General features: G+C 46.9%; 2 protein-coding genes across 3 annotated transcripts in view; one reads left to right on the top strand and one right to left on the bottom strand.

Annotated features, from left to right (window-relative positions):
• Window positions 1–22,352, bottom strand: part of SIMC1 (SUMO interacting motifs containing 1) — a 345,516-nt gene that overhangs the window by 116,254 nt on the left and 206,910 nt on the right. The window lies entirely within an intron of this gene.
• On the top strand, window positions 3,824–4,987 carry LOC146811228 (zinc finger MYM-type protein 1-like). The gene has a single exon (XM_085620378.1). It carries the CDS (start codon window positions 3,824–3,826, stop codon window positions 4,985–4,987), a length of 1,164 nt encoding a protein of 387 aa, XP_085476504.1.

Raw genomic sequence — 22,352 nt, 5'->3', positions numbered from 1 at the left:
GAGAAACAACCGTGCCTGGGACAAAGATCTGTGATTCTCAAGGTGTCACATAGGTACTCTACATCTGAAGCTTTAGACATCTGCTCTATCCCAGGAGCTACAAAAAGTGGCCACAAACTCTCAGGTACATGTATTTATGAGCTATTTATCTATATATATAGCGCTCAAATCCTAGGCTGTGCAGTAAGGCGCAGGGGTCTTCCCATGACGCCCCAGTTGTTTTCAGGCAATGGTAGACACACTTTGTAGGTCTGGCTTGAGAGCGCAGCCGTCACCGGACTTGATGGGATGAAAAAGCGAGCTTTTGGAACCATACAGAGAGGGGCTGTGGCTCTGCTCAGTGTTGACCTACCCAAGCACAGCTTTTGATTTAGCCAACGGTGTGTGCTTCCACTGAAAGAGTCGGTACCCTCTGGTCATCTGCATGCACCAGGGCTCTTTATCAAGTCAAGCCAGTGTTTACAAAGAAGCTTACCCTTTGGGGCCGACCAAACCGTCAGCGCACTCATCGTGGTCAAGCCACTCCTCGCCTTGACTCCTGCAGGACCGCCCGCCCCCAACCAGGCATACCCTTCTGCTTACTCGCAGTGCGAGAAAGAGCAACATAAAACGGTATTTAAACTACCATTTTGTGTTTCTGCTTCTCGCACTGCGCGAAAGCAGTGGGGCGACGCTCCGACGCCCATGTGGAGCAGCCGCCCCTGGTTATTTCTATCACCATCTCTCCCCCTACATTTATAAATGCTCCGGTGTCGGTAACTCTGGGTAGCAGCGACTAGGTACCATAGGGTATACCCTAATAAGGACCTTAGTGGCATAGAGCAACATGGAAGACATTACCTCTTTAAACAGTTCGAGGAACATTTTAGAGTATTCGCTCAAGAACTCTCAGGACTACACTCTGCTGTTCGTGCACAGTGGTGCTGGACTGTATCGCTGTTTGGAAGAAACAAGCTCTGCCCCCATAGTGCAGTCATTTACAGAATCTTGGATGTTTCGCTGTTACAATACAATTTGGCAATCGTTACCACAACCAGCTATCATGCTATAGTATCTTTTGCTATTCATATTTGAACTGCGGAAAAGAGTACTGATGACTTAACTGCTTGGCTCAGACACAAAGGGCATGTGATTCCACTTTTAAGCGTATTTGGGACATTCTGTGATTGGAAACATATCCCACTTTGTGAATGTATTTTAATGTCAATAACTCTTATTAAACCTTAAATAATCATGTGCGGCTATTGGATGAATTCGATAGCGTAGTAGTTTGTAACTGGTGAGTGAAATGCCAAACAAATACTAAAAATAGGGAAGTTTTGCTCTTTCTGGCCACACCTCTGACTCTACCCATAAATCTAATCCTCAGGTTATTCTGGGCCTCTGATTCTCTGCCCACAGTTCTCCTACTTTTTTCCCCCACGCTGGCCATGACTTTCAGCTTATTATGTTTTCAATGTTGAGGCTCCAGAAACTGGAGTATTATCAGAGTTGGGGTTAAGCGCGACAGTGGCAGATCACAGTTGGCTCAGGTGGGAACTGGGGCTTGAATCACGGGCTGCATAGGGGCAAGGGCACTTTCCCTGTGCCTTGCCATTTTACTAATGTAACCCAATAAGGGTACCAGATGACACTATCAGGAAAAACGCTATTTTGTAGTCCATGACTTTCCTTAAGCACACTAATGCATCCTGGGATGTGTAGTCTTGCATTACATCAGCTTAACCAAGTGGACTAATGTACCTGAGAGCAATATCAGGAAAAGGGAAGACCCATGGCTTGACCACTGTGTATCTAATGATATTATAGAGAACGCTGATAACATTAATAGTAAGCTACATTTATTCAGGCAGAACCACTCTGAACCCGGAGAGAAATATGAGGGCCCTTTTTGCAGGCGTGGCAAGTGTAAACTGAGTTGCCACATTATCAAGTCTTTTACCATTAATGGCCTGACAATGTTCCCAAATTAAAAATTGATTTTCCCACTTAAGCCTCTTGTGCTTGTGTTGGTGATTCACAAAAAGTGTAAGACATTTGCTCACAGTCTTGAACCAGCATTTGCAATGTGAGTAGCCTTTATGACCCTACTGCACCAGTCAACGCCTGTCCACCTTTAGAAGTGTCAGTCCTGCTAGGGCATCTTCTTGATAAAACGTGTGCCAAGTGCCACATGCCCTCCGAGCTTTCTGTTTGTGTTTGTATGTGACAGCTGTGGGTCATCTTGAATTAGGGACACTCAAGTGGGATTTCGGGAAAAATTATGCTTTTGAAGACTGTGCAAATTAGATTTTCAGCATAGTGACTTTACATTTTAAAGCTCCAAGTGGACAAAAATTATAGATGAGGTCACCAGCCACTTGTGGCTCTTTAGCCAGCAGCCCTTTGCGTTCTGGTACTTGTAGTTTTATGTTTTCTACTATAGGCATGGACTTTGAAACCTAGCCTTACATAGTGCATCTGAAAGGCAACCAGTGGTGTTAGAGTTACCTGGTTTATGGGCTATTAATGCTTTGTGAAGTAGTGTTCTTTAAAGCGGTGTTTCTTCAATGTGTAAAATTTCCACCTGCAGGGGGTCACACCTATCGTACAAACAATGAACATAGTATTTGCACTATTTTTTATTTGATTTTTAAGTCTGGGAACTGGCAATTTGGTACTCACTCCTTTACATATTTTTAAAGCAAGGGCAGGCAATGGCAGAGTACTGGTGGAATAGAGGCTAGAGGTTACCTGCACCATGTTTGAGCCTTTGTGCATCTCACACACACTCTCTCCTAGTTCTGTGTTTCACAATTCTCTATTGCTCTTAAGACTATGTGGAGTTTTACACCTGCTGGTATCTTGACTCAGGATACTGCTAGTGAAGATTTTGTCTCAAGTCCCTCAGTTTTAATTCTTTGTACTTGTCACCATTTAGCAACTGAGTGGGGTCATCTTCGTACCGCATTTGAGTAGCCAGAACCTCCTCCAAGTCCACCGACTGAGCTCCGGCTCACCTGAACCATTGCCTGTTGGTAAGTCTCCAGAGTCCCAGGGCAGAAGGAAACGCAGCACTATCAGCCGTCAGAATCCAGTAGTCAGTCCGACCAGCAACTCACAGCCAGTGAGTGGATCAAGAAAATCGCAACAGAGGGCTACGGCTGCCACTACTACTGCTAATAAGTAAGTGCACTATAGTATTGTCTAGCGTAAAAAAATAATGGTTTCTTGGCCAAATCTGTTTGGATACTTTTTGTCAGATTGTGGTAATGTACTCCCTTTCTCAGCATCACATTATTTGTGCATTTTCTCTTTCTATGCTATGTTCTGAACAATTCTATAGTACAGTACTTGTATTACTCAGACCAAAAGCCTTACAATGTATTATAATTTTCCCCAACAGATTCTTTTTGCTACAAGTACAACAATACTTCGCTTTTGAAAACCTGCTTGCCCACATTGCCTGTCATCTTCAGCTAAAATAAAATTTTCAGGTAGGTTCCTTTGCCACCATAAAACATATACTGCAGTGTCTTATGTATTGCTGTAACACTTTAGTCAGGTAAGATGCTGACTAGAATGCTCTTCTTGCTGTGGAAACCTAAAGGTGTTATAAAACAACTGGGAAGCCTGTGCACATGCATAATTTCCCCTCACTGTCGCACTACCTTGGAAGAGGATCCTTATACTGGAGGTAGGTTCTGCCCCCAACACTCCCTGTGTTGATTACATGGGGGGAGTGCACACAAAAGACTGTTTGCAACTTTTGAACTGCAGTTAAATATTCTGTATGTCCCCACATTGCAATTGCTACAAACTTATTTGTTCCTTTTTTCTTAGAATGGACATCCGACAATTCTTTGCCAAGAAACAGCCAAGTGAAGTGAACCTATATTCAGACAACTCAGAAATTAACACGATTCATAGTGATGATATGTCAGAACTGCAGTCTGCAATTCAATATGGAGTTGGGGCCACAGCTTTAGAAATATCAAGTGATTGCACACTGCTCCCAGGAACATTTCGTGGAGTTGTCACTGCCTCAGACGAATCAAGCAGCAGTTCTTATGCATCAACAACTAGTCTTCAGGATACAGAGGAAACGTTTGTAAGCACAGTGGCACCAAACCAACCGCACAAGAGCACATTGCAAGTTCAAATCATTGTAATACAGTCCCATATGAAGAAAAAGCGCATTCTACATTTTCAAGGAAGATGGTTCCAGGATTTCCCCTGGCTTCATTACAGCAGTCGAGTGGCAGGAGTACTATGCTTTCACTGTGCAAAGGCCAAGTCACTGAAATTAACTGAGCTTTCCAAGAACACAGAGGAGGCATTTTGCAGCACAGGTTACACCAACTGGAAGAAGGCAATTGAAAGGTTCAAAAAGCACCAGAACAGTTATGCTCATTCATATGCTGTGAGTCAACTTGTACAGTATAGAGGAGGCCAGTCAATCAATCAACAGTTATCACAGCAAGTCCAACAACAACATAAAGAAGCCTGGCTTTGTCTTAACAAAATCATTCATACCATAGCTCTTCTGGCAAAACAAGGCCTTGCACTCCGAGGTCATGATGACAGCAGTGGGAATTTCCATCAATTTCTTAGTGCACGAGCAGAAGATGTACCATCTTTAAAACTGTGGATTACAGCAAATCGAGCAGAATATCTCAGCCCAGACATCCAAAATGAAGTTCTTCAATTATTGTCCCGTGCAATTTTGCATCAAATCCGTAAAAATATTGGTGACAATCCATATGCAGTAATTGTTTATGGCACACAGGATATATCTGGTCAGGAACAAGAAAGCTTTTGTATTCGTTACATTGACCAAGATCTGTATCCTCATGAGGATTTCATTGGACTGTATCAGGCTGATAATACCACTGGTACTGCAATTGCTACAATTGTCACAGATGTTTTACGCTGTCATGGTCTTTCTCTGTCAAAGTTGAGAGCACAAACATATGATGGTGCAGCAAACAACAAGCAAGAGGTCTGAAGAATCAACTCATGAAGAGAGATTACCCTATCAAAACAATAAAAAAGTGTCAGAAAAGAGCTCGCAACCAGCCTAGAGAGAACCTACTATCTACTGTGCAGCAAGAAGAACCAAAAGATCTACTGACATGTGTCACAACGTACAACACTGAATCAAACGCAGTGAAGAAAATCATTAACACAAACTGGAGAATTCTAACTTCAAATACATTAAAATGGCCCAAACCGAGATTCGCCAACAGGAGAACCAAAAATATCAAAGACATCTTGGTCCACACTAGACCTAGGACCACAACCACAAGAGAAACCATAACAACAGTATGGAACTTGAGTCCAATAGTGGGACATTACCCATGTGGCTCATGTTCAGTATGTAAGCTAACAAAAGTGACCAAGACCTTACAACTACTCCCTAACCTAAAATGGGAATTACGTAACCACACAAATTGTAATACCACTCATGTGGTTTATATGATTGTCTGCCCATGTGATCTGAGATACATAGGGATGACGTGCCGGAAGATCAAGCAACGGATCATTGAACATCGAAGCAATATTACATGCAAACTAGCGACAACACAAATGAGTAAACATTTCATTGAAGCAAATCACACCGCAGAAGACTTACACTGGGTAATCTTAGAGACCCTAATGTTTAAAGGCCACAATGTCGAGCGCGTTCTTTTCAAAAAGGAACAACGCTGGGTCCATCGTCTCAAGACAGACAAAGAAGGGCTGAACGATACCATACCTTGGTGCGCTTTTAACAAATGACAGTAACAACTACCGTCCATAATCGCAATAGACACTTGCTTTTTCCAATCACTGGACATAGAGGGTCCAACGAATAGGTTATTGAAAACCCATATGTTTCTACTAGGAACATAGAAATACACATAAGTACGATTTTGCATCCAGTGTTATTATGAATTAGCCTTGGAACGTCATCAAGATGTTAGCAAGGACCCTGGAGTCCCAATCACTTTTTCCACACACACTGACCCATGTGCATCACCAGTACAGATGCATTACCATCATATATATTGCTACAAGCAAATTTGCCAACCATTAGTGCCAACCACAATGCCAACCAAGACCGAGAAGTCCTACTTTAATTTCACATGCGCTGGCCTAAGTAACGCAAGGACCTAGAAGTCCCTATTCCGTTTTCCACACACATTGACCCATGTGCAGTACCATTGCATATATTGCTAAGAGCAACCGTGCCAACCATTAGTGCCACCCAAAATGCCAACCAAGACCGAGAAGTCCTACTTTAATTTCACATGCGCTGGCCTATGTAACGCGAGTCTAACCGGACGCACGTTAACTCAGGGTACAGCGTCAGAGTCAGAACAAGCGAGTCTGCCAGAGTAACCGGTAAGCCACGCCGTAGCGGTTCTCTACGTCGCGGCAAACAGTGAGTAAAAGAATCTAACTGTTTCCCCCTCTCCTACAGCAAAAGGTTCTCTATTAACTGACGGACACCCTGAAGAAAGAGGTCCTATTTGTAGAAAAAGGTAATTGACCCCCTTTTGTCGAATTACTCACCGTAGACAAACCACGCCACTGCGAGTCCACACGAGTGTAAATATAATCAAAGCCTCACTCCCCACAACATCGACCTGATATGTGTATAACATCACGCAACCAGCCACAAATGCGAGAGATAATGAAACACGTAACGTACAACTATAGTGACTCACCTTAAAATACTATGGTATATATGTACTTGTTTACAAAGAAAGACGATATAGCGATTGCTTAACCTCCCTTTTTAGCTCCTTTGATAATATCCACTCCTTGCTGTACAATAAAGGCGCCAGTAATGCGTACGACAACCCTATACCTAAATTGGTCTAAATAGGGTTCTTAACACTTGAAAATCGTTCTAGCACAGATCTAGGAGAAATACGAATAATTGGTTAGGTTGTGATAACATTCACAATTTTCTTCACAGGAACAGATACTATTGGTCTGACAACAAAGGTGGTGAGTACAAATATCCACCCCCAGAATCCTTGTGGTGAGCCAAAGATTGCTCCCCTATAACCCTTTTGGTCCTGACGAAAGCCTCTAGGCTCTGCACGAGGCTGAAACATGTAGACCAGATTACATCAGACCCTTACCAGTGCATTAAACCAATAATCAGGTTTTTTACATGCACGACTATTTTTTAATTTCCCTCGGTCATGCTTCTCAAGAATAAAGGACACGAGATTTGACATTAGGAATTTTTAATATCACAGTTCACTGAGCACAAGCACACCCTCGTCTTAATATCTCCGACCACTACTGCACAACCAGTTGGTCTTCCTCCATGGGGAGGTTAGCATATGGACAAAAAAAAGCCCAATGATCATGCTATTACGATACACGAAGGCGGAGAATCAAGATATACCGCCTAACGCCTGTGTACGTATATGAGGGTTTTTTAACGATGACCAACCAAGTTAACTAAGACCCTGGTGCACAGGACAAGTGGTCCATTCTCCCCCCACCTTGATATTTTTGTACTAACCATTGGAAGCTGAATGGATCACTGCTTCTCTCTCCCTCCCCCCCATTGATTTATTGTAGGTGCAGCAAATATGGCAGGGAAATACCATGGTGCGCAAGCATTAATACGCCAAGAACAGCCACTTGCTCTTTATGTCCATTGTGGAGCACATTGTACAAATCTGGTGATGCAGGCTGCAGCACATAAATGTTCCATAATGGAAGATGCACTACTTTATGTCCACGAACTTGGTAATCTGTTTGGGCAATCTATGACATGCCGTACAATATTCTCAGACCTCATCCAACACAGTGTAGAAGGCCCTGCAAATGTGTTAACAATAAGGCCTCTGTGTCCAACACGTTGGATGGTCCGTGTAAAAGCTGTAAAAAAAAATAATGGATAGTTATGAACCTATTCTGGAAACCCTAGAACACTTATCAACATCCAAGTCCAGTGGTGATGTGTCTGCTCGTGCTCGTGGTATGCTGGCACAGTTTCAGAGAGGAACAACTGTCCTAGGTCTTCAGATTGCTCTCCAAGTACTGCAGCTTCTGGAATGTTTGAATATTGCCTTACAAGGACGCCAGCAAACTATATCAGGGCTACTAGCTGCTGTTAATGTAGCAAAAAGTGCAATACTAAAGCTCCGTAGTGAAGAGTCGTTTGACAGTCTGCTTGATGCCAATAACCACATGATTGCTAAGTACCATCTTAATGCCATTGAAGTACCACGACTGCGCCGAATCCCTAAACGGATAGATGATGGAGCAGCTGAAACTTTTCATCTTGCAACCGTTAGGGACTACTATCGCCCTCAGTATTTCGAACTTTTAGATACTGTTTCTCTTCATCTCACTCAGCGTTTTGACCAGGAAGGCATCCAAACATATGAAAAACTTGAACAAGTGCTTTTAACAGGCAATGGCATTGACTCTCTTGATCAGTACAAAGAAACGGACCCTTTGCTGCTCTCTGCTCAATTGACTATGTTATCAAGCATGTTCAAGTACTCTTCAGTCCCAGAACTGGCAGACATTCTCCGAAAAATGCTTCCAAGAGAGAGAGCTTTCTTTTCACAGGTTGAGAAGCTATTACAGATTCTTTTAGTTATACCAGTATCGTCTTGTGAGGCTGAGAGAAGTTTCAGTGGCCTCCGCCAATTGAAAACTTGGTTAAGATCAACTATGTCTCAAAAAAGACTGAATCATGTTGCCATATGCAACATACATAAAGAGATGATGGACTCAGTTTACCTACATACAATAGCGAAAGAATTTGTCCTCTGCACTGAACGGCGCAAGAAATTGTTTGGCTTTTCAAAATTAAGTTCATAATTTTATTACAGATTCCTGCAGCAAGAAAAACAATTTCTAATTAGTCCAATTGCATTTTGAGATGTTGGAATGTCGCTAAGAGCATTTTGTTTATTATTCCTTTTTTCGTCCCACCTTTGTTTTCTTGGTGCATGAAGATGCAAGATTCATATACATATTTATTTCCCATTTGGTCTTTATTGTGAATGTAAATAAAAATAAAGCATACTTGCAGACTGTGACTACTTGCCTGCCTTTCTTAATATTTCACTTCATAACTATGCCATTGTATACATTTAACGCGCGTACGGTCTCACACAATGGGCGATTTGTATAGGGTCACTGGAAAGTCCACAAGGTTGTCCCTGTTCCCACCAGAAATTTAGTGTCTCCTACGCCCCTGCCATCACCGGCTCTGATCCCCAGAAGTGCTGCCTGCATACTTGGAAATCACCGCCGCCGGCCCGGGAGCCTCGCAGACATCGCTTCATTTCCCTGCCTACGTGGAGGATAAGAAGCCATGCAGGGATTGGTGCCTGCATCAAAGGTTTCCTTGACAACCAGGAGGCTCGTCCCGGTTGAGCTGCATTGAGAAGAGGGCAGCGCGAGGCGTCCCCTAGCAACCGGGGCCTCCCCGCACTAGTCATCAGGAGCGGAGCCTTCCCGGAAGCTAGGGAGCGCCACCAAGGAACGAGCTGCCCCGCTGAGGATCCGTCTGCACTGCCAAGCCTCCTCTGCATTGACAAGGTAAACGGTGCCTGGAGCATTGTTGGGGGCTGAGTTTGGAGTGTATTTTCTTTTGTGCTCCCAGGTGCGGTGGTGCCGGACTCCCGGAGGGGGACTGAGAGGCACCTTGGTGCCAGTGTCCGGTGCTGTGTCCAGCTGCCCCCTGAGAGAGAGGGCAGCTGCAACGAGGGGGGTACTTGTCATTTAGGAACCCCGATGGGTGCTCAGTACAGTCTGTGCTCATTTTTGTTCTAGAGGCTTCTGTGGCACCGTGGTGCCCGAGTCAGATCCTCACAGTTGCCCCGCCTGACAGTGGGCAGCTGTAACTTGTGGCCACAGTTGTTGGGCAGAGCCCCCAAGGGGGAACAGGCAGTGCCGGGGCCACAGCTATCTTCACAACTGTACCGCAATTAGTTCCTTTTGTGGTGTGCCTAGTGTGTTGCTGCTGTGTGTGTGTTGCGCAAACGCTTTACACATTGCCCCTGGGATAAGCCTGACTGCACATGCCAAGCTACCAAGGGGGTGAGCAGGGGTTATCTTTGGCGTGTAACTCCCTTGCCCTGACTAGATTGGTGGTCTCTGCCTGCCTTTAGCGCAAGCCTTAACCAACCAGAGATCCCATTTCTAACAAGCCCCATTTAGGTTGTGATCCGGGGGAGGGCGATATGGTGGCTTGCACAATGGCCCGCGCTCTGTTATGTCACAATGGCACAACTTAAATGTCTGTCCCTCAATGTAAAGGCCTCAACGCCCGCAATAAGAGAAGGCAGGGGTGGCGTTACCTCCTTATTCATGGCCCAGATGTAATTTTCCTCCAGGAAACCCACCTCTTACGTACAGACATGCAGCGCATGTCCCACCCTAGATTCCCCAAGCAGTTCTGGGCGTCAGCGTGGACTAAGACAGCAGGGGTGGCTATTCTTTTTAAGGTGGGAAGCCCTCTACAAGTTTCCCGGGTGCTGCGCGTCAAGGAGGGACGTTATTTAAAACTCGCTCTACTCATCCATGGTAAGGCACACACAATGCTCAATGTCTACCCACCTAATCATGCACAAGATACATATTTCCGGACCTTGTTTAAGGACTTGCTATCCCGGGAGCCTGACCCCATCCTCCTCGGGGGTGATTTTAATATAGTGTGGGACCCCAGGTTAGATCGCACCACATCTTCCTTCCAGGGCACTGGCGCAATGTCTGCGGCACTCAAGCAGGACTTGGAAGCCTTGGGTCTCATAGATGCGTGGTGCTACAAAGAACCTGGGACTAAGAACTACACCTTCTACTCCCATGTTCACCGCTCTTACTCTTGAATTGACTACTTCTTCCTGTCCCAGTCTCTCATTCGCTCTTTGGGATCAGCAGCGAACTCGGATACATCTCTTTTGGACCATGCCCATCTGGAGGTTACCCTGACGGTTATGGGCAGAGGCCCCTGCTCCGCTCCTCGTGGCGACTTCCTTCACATGTCCTACGAGACCAGGTCGATGTGGCCAAACTACGCCAGGTGATTCAGGTGTAGCATTACGTCCATCTCCATCGCCCGCAAGCGGGAATCCCTCCTGGTTAAAACCAATCTGGCTCGCGATATTAAACTGCTGGAAAAACATGGGCAGAGTGCGCCATCTCAACAGACCCAGAAGCAGCTGGCCTTGCTTCGGGGCCAACTCAAAGCTCTAAGGGTCAACAAAGCAGAACATTTCCCTCCTAGCTCTGAAACAGAAATTCTACGGCGGGGGCAACAAGGTGGGTTCCCTGTTGGCGCGTTGTCTTCATCTACAGGCTTCCCGTAATCACATCTCCAAGATCGCCCTTTCAGGGGGGGGGGGGGGGGGGGGGGGGGAAGAGACATGGGCTACCTCGGAACCAGCCAAGCAGCAAGTGTTTAGTTCTTTCTTCTCTGCGCTTTATGAACAGGGGGACACCTGTAGGGACATGATAGATCCCTTTCTGGCCTCCTGTCCCTGGACGCCACTAGCTCCTTTTCATAAACAACAATTGGATGAACCAATCACTGCAAAAGAACTTCAAAAAGCATTGAAAAGTTTCCCTATTGGCAAGGCGCCAGGCCCTGATGGCCTTACAATACCATTCTATTGTCTTTTTCTCCCAGAGTTGCAGGCAACGTTGCTGCGACTTTTTTACACCTTTGCCCTTACAAAGTGTCACACCGACCATGGCCGGAGCTGAAATAGCGCTTATTCCCAAGCCGGGGAAAGACCAACCTCTTGTGCTTCATACTGCCCCATTTCTTTGCAAAATGTGGACGTTAAACTGTATACCAAAATATTAGCCCAACATTTAGCTACCCATCTACTTGGTCTGATGGAGCCCGACCAGGTGGGCTTCATACACGAACGACAAGGGGAGTATAATCTCTGGCGAGTAGCCCACTTGGTGGAAAAGGTCCAATGCCATAACATCACGGCTCTCCTCCTTTCTCTCGATGCCGAGAATGCATTTGACCGGGTAGACTCGTCCTCTCTCAGGGCGGTGTTGCAGAAGATAGGCCTGGGCCCGGTCACGATTGCCCGTATCATGGGCCCCTATGCGGTGCCATCAGCACATATCAGACTCAACGGTCTCCTTACCCCCCCCCCATTACCCATCCATCGGTGCACATGCCAGGGCTGTCCTTTATCCCCTTGCTCTTTGCCCTGGCCGTGGAGCCCCTGGCGATTGCCATCCGCCAATTGGCGGAAATTAATGGCCTCCTATTTGGGGGGGTCAAGCACAAAATCGCTCTCTTCGCTGATGATATCCTTTTGACACTTACTAACCCCGAGAGCTCCCTCCCAGCGCTGCTTGATGTACTCTTCCAGTTCAAGTTGATCTCAGGGCTTAAGATCAACCTTGCTAAGTCACAGGCGCTTAACCATACCCTCTCTCTGCAACAGCTCGAGGAGCTTGGGAACAGGATTCCCCTTCTAGTGGGCCTCCCAATCCATTCGCTATCTAGGTATTAACGTCACGGCTACGCTGGACTCGTGGACAAAGGCAAATAGGCCCTCTTGTAGAAATTGAGTTAAGGATGATCTCTGGCAAAGGAAATAGCTACCTATTTCCTGGTTGGGCCGCCTCAATGTGGTCAAGATGTCCATTCTCCCCAAGATCCTTTATCTCTTCCAAGCACTTCCAACCCCTATCCCTCAAAGGGACATTCTGAGCCTTCAACGGGAGGTTAATGCGTTTATTTGGGGTGGGAGGAGGCCGCGATTCTCTACCAAAGTACTAACGTTGCCGCGGGACCGGGGAGGGCTGGCATGCCCAGATTTTCATGTTAATTATTGGGCGTCGCATCTGCACTATGTCTCAGAGTGGGTGGTTCGCGAAAGCGAGAAACATTGATTCCACATGGACAGGAGGTGTGGCTTGCCGCCCGCTCTGGGCTCTGGCTTGGTTGCAGGGGAGTGCTCGCCATCGTAGCGCCTATATTGCTACCCCAATACGAACGGTTTTGGAGATATGGGACAGAATTGCAGTGGCCCAAGGTCTTACCTCCTTTCCCTGCCCTCAAACACCTGTGGCGCGAAACCCGGAGTTTCCACCACCCCTCCAGCCCACATCCTTTCCTGCATGGACAGCTGGAGAATGTCGTACAATTGCTCATCTATTCGAGGGGGGGGGGGGGGGGGGGGGGACTGGGGGGAGGCTTTTAAAATTTCCCCGAGGCCTGATCTCTAGGACGTACAAGGTCCTTCAACACTCACATGCGCTCCCATCTCATACCTATCAACAACGCTGGCACACGGACCTTGAGGAAGACATTCCCCCTGACCGCTGGGAACAATTGTGGAGGGACATTCCTGGCACTTTTAAAAGCATTGCCCAACAGGAAACAGCTTACAAAATCATGACACGTTGTTATTACACCCCCCTCCGATTACAAAAGATGTTCCCCAATTCCACGCTTACCTTCTGGCGTTGCCAGACCGCCCCAGGTTCCTTCATGCACATATGTTGGTCTTGCCCACTTACAACGATCTTTTGGAAAGAGCTAGTGATTTTAGGGCTCCGGCCGAGGTTTCTTAAAAGCAATGACTCACTCGGACTGGCGCTTGATTTTCCACATGATTAATACAGCGAAGCAGGTTATAGCGCTCCATTGGAAGAAGGCCTTGACCTCCCCCTCGGTGTGGCTCACCAGACTATGGCAGGTAATGGCGATGGAGCTCTTCTCCCATCGTCTAGCCCACACAGTCGCTAAATTCAAGCGCATTTGGCAACCCCTAGTTTTCCATCTCTCTAAACTGGAACATGCTTGTGCTGTCTCCCCCCCCCAGTTTACGGGCCCTCCAACTATTTGATGACCCTCTGCTCCCTAGGGGCGAACGCTATAAAGAGGAGCTGGGGTAGGCAGGGTGGGGGTAGACAACCCTCTCGGGGGGTGGTTGGATCCAACGCTCTGATCTGGGGACTTACTCCTCCTCCACTATAGCTCATCCTCACCATTGGAACGCTGCGCCCGCTCCTCTTTTCTATTTTCTTTCCATCTTTAGATTCTTGCTTTTTTTTTTTTCTTTCTTCACAGGCTAGGGATGTGTAGGTACCAAAATTCTAGAACCGTATGTGCCAAATCGCTAGGTCGAGCTGTTTGGGGGTCTAGATATCGGATTTCTGGTGAGAAGGTCTGGCATGTTGGAGAGCTTCTCCTGGGAGTTGATTGGCATTTCAAGTAGAGTTGAGCACCAAGGCTGTCTGGCCTTGATAGGGGTTACAAGGATGAGAGTTTAGGATGTTTGCAGCATTTCACCATTAGTGAAAGGAGTGGGAGAGGTAGAAAAGCATAGGCAAAAATCCCTAATCAATTCAACCATAGTGAATTCCCCATGGGCTGTGGGAGCCTGAATGCGAAGCTTTGGCATTTGGAGTTTTCGTGAGTGACAAACTGGTTTATTAGAAGAGTCCCACAGTGACAGAAGTAATTGTGGATAACTACAGGATTGAGTTCCTATTTGTGGACTTGTTGGTGGGACCTGCTGAGCAGATCAGCTAGGTCGTTGTCCACCCCGGAGATACTACACCATCAGGTGGATATGTCGGCAGAGGGTCCAAAGCCAAATTTAGATAATAAGAAAAGGTGGAGGGAATGGATTCTGATCTTGCATCTCTAGGTAGTACATGGCGTACATGTTGCCTGTTAGGATCAAGACTAGCGTGCCCTGACTCTGTAGGAGGAAGGCTTTGAAGGTGAGCTGGGCTGCTAAAAGCTTCAGTTGGTTGATTTGGTATCCCTGTTGTTGCAGGGTCCACAACACCTGTACTTTCATGTGATTGGTAATGGTCATCTGGGGTATAGTTTCTTGAATAGGCCAGCCCAGCAACAGATTGTCGTTGTTGCACCACCGCAGAGATCGATAAACACTGTCCTTCACCAACAATAGATACTCCATATGACCCTCTGCTTCAGACCAATGTGCTTCAAGGCACTGTTGAAGTGGGCCCATGTGTAGTCAGGCATTGAGTACTATGGTGATGCAGGAGGCCTCATGCCCAGAAGTCGCATTACTGTTCTTGCTGAGAGAAGATGTTTCAGCTGAAAAAGAGGGACAAGCTGCTGGAAAGCCATAGCACTTAGTTACAAGCAAAGCCTGCCCCAGCCAACACAGTTTATGGTTGACTCAAGGAAGGTATGCACCTGGAGAGGACCCCGTGTGATTTAATGATGTTGATGTTAAAGCTCAGGCTGTGAAGGAGAGGATTAGCGATACGGGTATGGACCAGGGACTGACACTTGTTTGAGCACTTGATGAACCAATCATCTACAAAGGGGAAGATGCAGATGCCTTCATGTCTTAAGTGTGTGGCGACCACTAGGCACTTGGTGAAGACCATTGAAGTGGTGGTGATGCCGAAAGGTAGATCTTTGAACTTGTAATGATGGCCAAATACAACGAAGCACGGGTAGCTGGATGGATGGGGATATGGAAATAAGCGTTTTTTCGATCCAATGTGGTCATGAAGTTGCCTTGCTGCAGCAGAGGGATGACATCCGGAAGGGTTGCCATGTGGAAAAATTCCGACAGGCTATACCAGTTTAGGGGCTCAAGGTGGAGTATTGGGTTGAGGGAGACGTCCTTCTTGGGAATAAGAAAGTGGAGGGAGCAGACCTCTTTTCCCTGGTGTTGCAAAAGAAAGTGTTCAATGGCCTTTTTTTTGTAGGAGGGCTTTCACTGCACTTCTACCGCTAGAAGGCATTGATTTTCTTTGCGAAGCTGTGAGGGAGGAAGTGGTATGATGGGAGGGCATGTGAGAAGTTATAGGTGTTAACGGTTGCACCACAACTGGGACCCATTTGTTGGAGGCAATTTCCTGTCAAGATCTTGATGGAACAATATACCTTTCAGTAGATTCTTTGGCTGTTTCCACCATGGAAAAGACTGGATTGCAAACTGCAAGATATTCCGTTTCTTTTCCCAGTGGTGCTAGAATAGATTTCACTGGTCCTCTAGGTATTGCTGTAATGGCATCATGTGAAGCTTGCATGTGGTAATAGAAAAATGAAAGAGGCCTTCAAACCAAGTACAGATTAAATCTGTTGGGACGCGGAACGAAGATTGTGCAAGAGATTGGGCAACTTAAGATGGATTGATGATAACCTCTCCTCCGAAGGATACACTTTTGTGGGCTTTGTATCAAGTACTGTTCCAAGGTTTTGCTTTGTTTGCACTGAGTAGGTTGTAGATTTCCTGAGGTTTACTAGAACACCCACTTTGGCTAATGGTTTGTGGCTGGTTTGAAAATGTTTCAATGTCTCCTCTGATGATATGCCATTTATTAGTCAGTTATCTAGGTAAGGATAGACAGACATTTTGTTTCCTTAGATGAGCTGCGCCAGCGGCCATACATTTTGCAATGTGTCAAGATGGTGATATCCCACTTGATCTTCTGGAACCTTAGGACGTTCACCTGCTTTTGAAGTTCTCTTAGATCTAGTTCTAGATCTGGAGTGATGAGGCAGTTTTGGACTTGTAAATCTTTGGGGACATCTAGGTGGCTGCTCAGGGGGCTGCTCAGGGGGCTGCTCAGGGGTCATACAGGAGCAGCTGGAGTTCATAGCGTTGTTTTAGGTGGTGTGCCCGGCGACAAATGAGCAGACGTTGACCTCCTAGGCAATAATGTGGTTGAAAGCTGGATCTAAGGTGTGACCTGTGATGGGGAATATGTGTGGTAATACTCTCAGCCTGATGTATGAGGCACACCTCTTTGTTTGTAAACTTTGTAGCCATCGTGGAAAGATGCTTAAAGCAGGAAGAGCTCTAGCTCTGGATGTGAAGCGAAGTCTAGATTCTGTGGTAGATGGCTTTGATGGTGCTGAAATACGCTTCAACATGATGGCAAACGTCGTGTGTCTGTCGACATGGTCTTCGACACTGAGATGTGTTTCGATGGTGAGGGTGGATAGGTTTTCGACTTCACAGGTGACTGACGTCGAAGGGTGCTTTGATGGTGAACTCCGAGGTCGAGAGGTGTCTTGATGGCGTACCTGTGGACGGAGAACACACGGGTAGCTTTTTTGTTTTCTTTGTCATGCTTCTTAACCTCAGTCGGGAGCGTCTCCTGTTCCTCTGGTGGAATTTCTCCCTGGATCTCCCTCTATGGGAGTCCTTACAGCGGGAGGAGGGAACTAAGGAAAAAGCATGAGATTCCCCAAGGGCTCTTGATGCCCTAGTTGCTGTTTCTTGCCTTTTCTCTTAGAGGTCATGCAGCCGGGTCTTTTCCCTTTCCTGGAGGGTTCTTCTGAAATTCTTTGGGCGGGGCCTTCTTTTTCCCACAAGAAGGGCACTTCTCTAAAAGTCAAGGCATTTTGACAAGAAAATATTTTGTTCTCTGTCATTAAAAGGTGTAACTACACTACCCTCTAGGCCTTGAAAGACATTGAGGAAAAACAAAAAGAAATGTTCTGGATAGAGTTCTCAATAATTTTAAGCCAACTAGGTGAAGCATAGTGCTCCAGGATCCTACCTCAAAGAGCCGGAAAAAGGAACTGACCCAACTGTCACCTGTGAGGCAGGATAGGGTGCAGGGTGTATTGTGCACAGTGTCAGTTTTTCTCTATTGTGCTTTGCATTACTGCTATTGGGTAACAATGTCACACATTCCCTTTCATCTTAAAAAAAGGTTTGTAAAAGATTTTATATATTTGGCTTCTTTTCGAAAATGAAATAAATGGAGGGGGTGTGTGGCCAAGGTGGTGGCAGCATGAGACGTCCAGCACGAGCCTCCATTCCCTGGATCGCACGAACGGTGACATGGCGGGGAAAGGAGGCCCAGACTGCCCGGTAAGAGGGCCATGTAGCATCCACAACTGCCATGCAGCAGTGTTCCGGCATTGCACTGGTTCGGTCAGCCTGGCTGTAGCTCAGTGAGGGTCGGCCTCTTCGCCAATGCAACAAACAGTGTAGTCCCCAGGGCAAGGGCTGTGGCTGAGCGCTGCAAAACCAACTTCGAAGCTCCGTGAGTCTGTGCTCTCTTCTGTGCACTTCCCGCTGACAGGAGAAGCAGCAGCGCCTCTGAGCCGTAGAGGGGCATGGGCCCCCCACCACACAGGGCCCCCTGGAACTGCAGTAAAAAAAAAAAAGTGCGTAATAAAAAAAAAGGCTGGTGATCTGCTGGGGGAGACTGGATGCAGGGGCTCCGAGATGGCATAACACTTGAATCACGGCTGCTGCCCGCTTAGTTAATCAGTGAGTGTTAAAGGCAATATCAAGGACACCCACCTCAACCCCACAACAGACAAGTTGCTCCCCTCCTCGCCTGCTGCCTGTGGAACATCAACAAGGTGGCATGAAAGGAATGGGTGTTGCAGGAGGCTGCCACAAGAGGGCTCCAAGCACACCCAGTACAGACGGGACACCTGCTGAAGTGCAGTCGTCCCACCGGCCCAGATACAACCGCACTGGGAGACAACGCATGCAAGCATTTTCAGCGGTGAGAGAGGAGTAAGGGTCAAAGCAAGCCACCAACCACTGTGCCATAACATACTTCTCCAGAGCACTCCTCAACAACTCACCGCCAGGTCTCACATGGAGGCTGTGTGCCCAGCTTCCTCAGGAGCTACAATAAAGAAAGCCCCTTGTTTTTTGCAGACACATCAACAGCAGACCAGTACATGCAGCCTGTGAATGCTAGCAGGCTATACCACCAAATGCCCACAATTGCCACCTTATAATCCTGACCAGCATAGAGTATCTGGGCATGTGATCATCACACCCTATGGGTTGAAGTACTCATCCTACTATCCAGATGGCTACTTCCAAAGGCAAGAAATATCACAACTTGCATGACATGCTAAAGCTCTCCACTGATGCCTACTCTAAAAAGGCTCCTGTGTCTCAATACACTCCCACCCACAAGACAGGAAACGGCCCCAGTTACACAGGCATTCCTAGAATCCCTCTTTGACTCCCTCAAATAGGAACTACAGACGGTAAAAAGGACCTGTCACAGGAACTGCAGGACATGAGGATCAACATGGGCTCACTAAGTGACAGTTTGTCCTACTTGGTAGACAACAAGATTTTGCGGTAAGAAGTTATGGAGATGATCCAACAAGAAGTGCTACGACTCCAGGACCTCGAAGACCATGTGGAACACCTTGAAAACAGATCCTGCCAGAAAAACATATGACTGCAGGGGGTGCCGACCGGAGTTGAGGGCTCAGACATTGTGGGCTATGTGCAGGCCTTATTCCGGGCGAGGACTACTGCAGCAGCACCTGCTTAGACGACCTTCAATTAAGAGTTCTCTTTACCTCTCGACTCCCCAAGGAGGACCAACCATCTCCTTAAAAAGTTATAGGCAAAGTCTGCGCCTATAACGCGACGTCAGTAATTGAGTGACTGTGCTCACTGACGAAGAGGGGTAAGTGAATCGACCTACCCACACGTTTGTGGTCCTGATGAAGGACCCACGACCCACTGGGGCAACCTAGGGCCAAAACATATCGACCTACCAAGACCTACCACTATATGCTGTGGACCAATAACACACCCACAATAGCCCCCCTAGTTCAGTTTTTTTAATGTTATCACTTTCCTGTATAATAAAATATCACATGCAGGAAAGTAGATGATTGTAATCTTTTTTCACTATTCACAACTGTCACAAACTAAACAGTCTCCCGCCTGTTGGAGGATAGCTGATCACCTGGAGAACAGACACTCGGGTGATAAGACCCAATGATGATGCTGCTCACCTAACCACAAGAGCGGAGAATCAACATATCGGTCCCGGGCGGTGCAGGTAAGCGCGGTGGGGAGGGGTGGGGGACGAAGTGTCAGATGACGGAATAGGCAAAATAAAATTAATTAATAAAAGCACTTACCTTGCGCTTGTGCCCTGGCCTACCACGCTTACCTGCACCAGCCGCCACTGCATCATATACTGCGCCCTGTGTTATTGAGGTCTCCGTGACAATCACATAGAGATTGTCACAGGAACATATTAGCTGTGGAAGCCAAATGAGTATCTGCTTCTCTCCCTCCCCTAATTAGTGGACTTATTCCTGCATATCCAAGGACATGAAGAGGGGAGTCAACTACAACTTGATAGGGTCTACCAAGTCGGCAGCGTAGGGGGGAACGATGTACACCCATCCAACATTCTAGGGTAGATACATGACTTCCAGCTGAAGTTGGAAATCCTCAGGAAAGCCAGAGGCCTACAACCCCTCTAATTTCGCAGGCGCAAGATCTCTTTTCCAAGACCTTTTGAGACTCCCTCTATAGCGATGAAGGAACTTCAAGTCAATCACAGAATTCCTATGCGCCAAGAAGGCCACTTCTGGCCGGAGAAAAACATTCAAGATCATCTTCAGCTGGTGGGCCAACTGCATCAGCCCAAAACACTCAACGAGTCCCACCAAATCCTGAGCCTGCAGCCTGAGGATTGCCAAGGTTCATCTGTGGGGTCTCCAGACCTCATACTTGCACAGTCCCACGAAAACATCCAGGTGCTAGAGTCCAGACCCAGGTGTGATCGCACATGGGCACAGGGCAATGCCAGACACAATCTCACAGGATACAGAACGCGGAACAGACTAGTCTTTAGACCCCTTCCCAAAGTGATTAAGGACAAAATGCCAAGTAAGATCTCTACGCTCCTGACCGAGCTCCGCTCGATTGACTCAACTTGCAGTCTTCCATTTGCTATGGACTTTATTGGGATAAATTAGTTTTAGTTTTTGTTGCAAAACTTTTTTTGCTTGCCACTCTTGACACAGAGGCCACCCAAACTGTACACCATTATACTACCAGGGCCCATGATTTATACACGTACGAAGGGAGCCCTTGGCTCCCCCGCTCAATGCTCACGATGGAAGTAAAAGTACTTCGCCTCAATGTCAGAGGCCTAAATCATCCGGCTAGCGTGCCAAAAGACAAAGTGAGGCTGAAATTTCAATGGTTGCACCGAAAATACTGGTCCTACGGGGCGGTTATTTAAGGGGAAGACAACATACTTCTTTCTAGGGACTTCAGGGGAAAGTGACAGGGCAAAGTCCTCGAATCAAAGGGTGCCTTTTGGCATATTGCATACGATTGAGATCTCTATTGGTCACAATAGCTTCTATATATGCTCCAAATGAGCAACAGGAACATTTTATTAATGAGGGCCAGTCAAAAACCCTGCAGTCCCTGGGCGCAGCTGTTCTGATGGGTGGCAGCTTGAATCGAGTGATGAACAGCAAATGTGACCGATCAGTCCAACAGTTCGGTCAGACTGGAAAATTCTCAGCAACGTCGGAAGTGTCTGCTAGACTGCAGTCTGGAAGATCTATGGAGGTGCGCCCACCCCAGTGACTGGGACTACACATTTTACTCCTTGGTGTACAAAACCTATGCACGCATACACTATTTTCTGTGCACCCCAGCTATTTAGACTGTGGTCAAGGTGGTGGGTATCGACCCCATGTCACTGTCCGACCATGCCCCGGTCACATTGGCTATGCGGGTGGACAGGACACGATAGGCCCCAATAACTAGAGGCTTCGAGGCAGCCTCATCTAAGACACCAGCAATATCAACATCATAAACACTGTACTATTTGCATAACGACACGGGAGAGATGGCCGTGGACACGCTGCAGGAATCGCTAAAACAGTAGTCAGAGAGGAGCTGACCATCTTGTCAGCCTGAAATAACAGACTAAGGAGAGAAAAGCGGGCACAATTAGAAAATGCAATAAACAAATTGGTGACCATTCATAAATGCTCAAGTGCCACCAGGGTGTGGTGTGAGCTGAATAAGGCAGAATAGAATATGCCCAGCTGCCCCTTAAGCACAAATTTCCCACAGGGCTCACAAATGCGGAAGCTTACTGGCACAGTGCCTGTGTTCTAAGATATAGCAAGATAAAATAGGCATGATCAGGGTTGGAGGAGGGTTCTGTAGGTCTCGGAAGACAGACAAATAACTGCAGTCTTCTGGGATTTTTACCAATCTCAGTATTTGGACCAGAAAGTAAACAATGAAGCCATCCCTACATACTTACAGAAGGCCCAATAACAAGAATCCTCACATCACAAGCAGGGAAGCTAGAGGAGTTGGTTATACTGGAAGAGGCAATTGCCAAAGCCAGGCGGAAACCGCTAAAATCCCCAGGCAGCTTAATTGCTACCCTGAAGAATTTTGGCTTTGGGGCCAGATTCTGCCACTGGGTCCAGAGTATCTACTGTTCTCCACGGGCCGACGTGAGATAGGATTGGGTCTCTTTGGAATTATTCTCCATACAAAGAGGAACGCAAGAGGGGTGCCCACTGTTCCCTCCCCGCTCTCTACATAGAGCCATTCACACAAAGGGTCCAGACGGACACTAATATCTCAGGG

This window comes from Triturus cristatus, chromosome 7 (assembly GCF_964204655.1).
Source record: "Triturus cristatus chromosome 7, aTriCri1.1, whole genome shotgun sequence".
NCBI lineage: Eukaryota > Metazoa > Chordata > Amphibia > Caudata > Salamandridae > Triturus > Triturus cristatus.
The sequence above is the reverse complement of the archived record's forward strand: the minus strand, read 5'-3'. Positions and strand labels throughout refer to the sequence as shown.

Excerpts from the sequence above, each read along its gene's own strand:
- LOC146811228 (XM_085620378.1), top strand. The coding sequence starts at position 3,824 with ATGGACATCCGACAATTCTTTGCCAAGAAACAGCCAAGTGAAGTGAAC.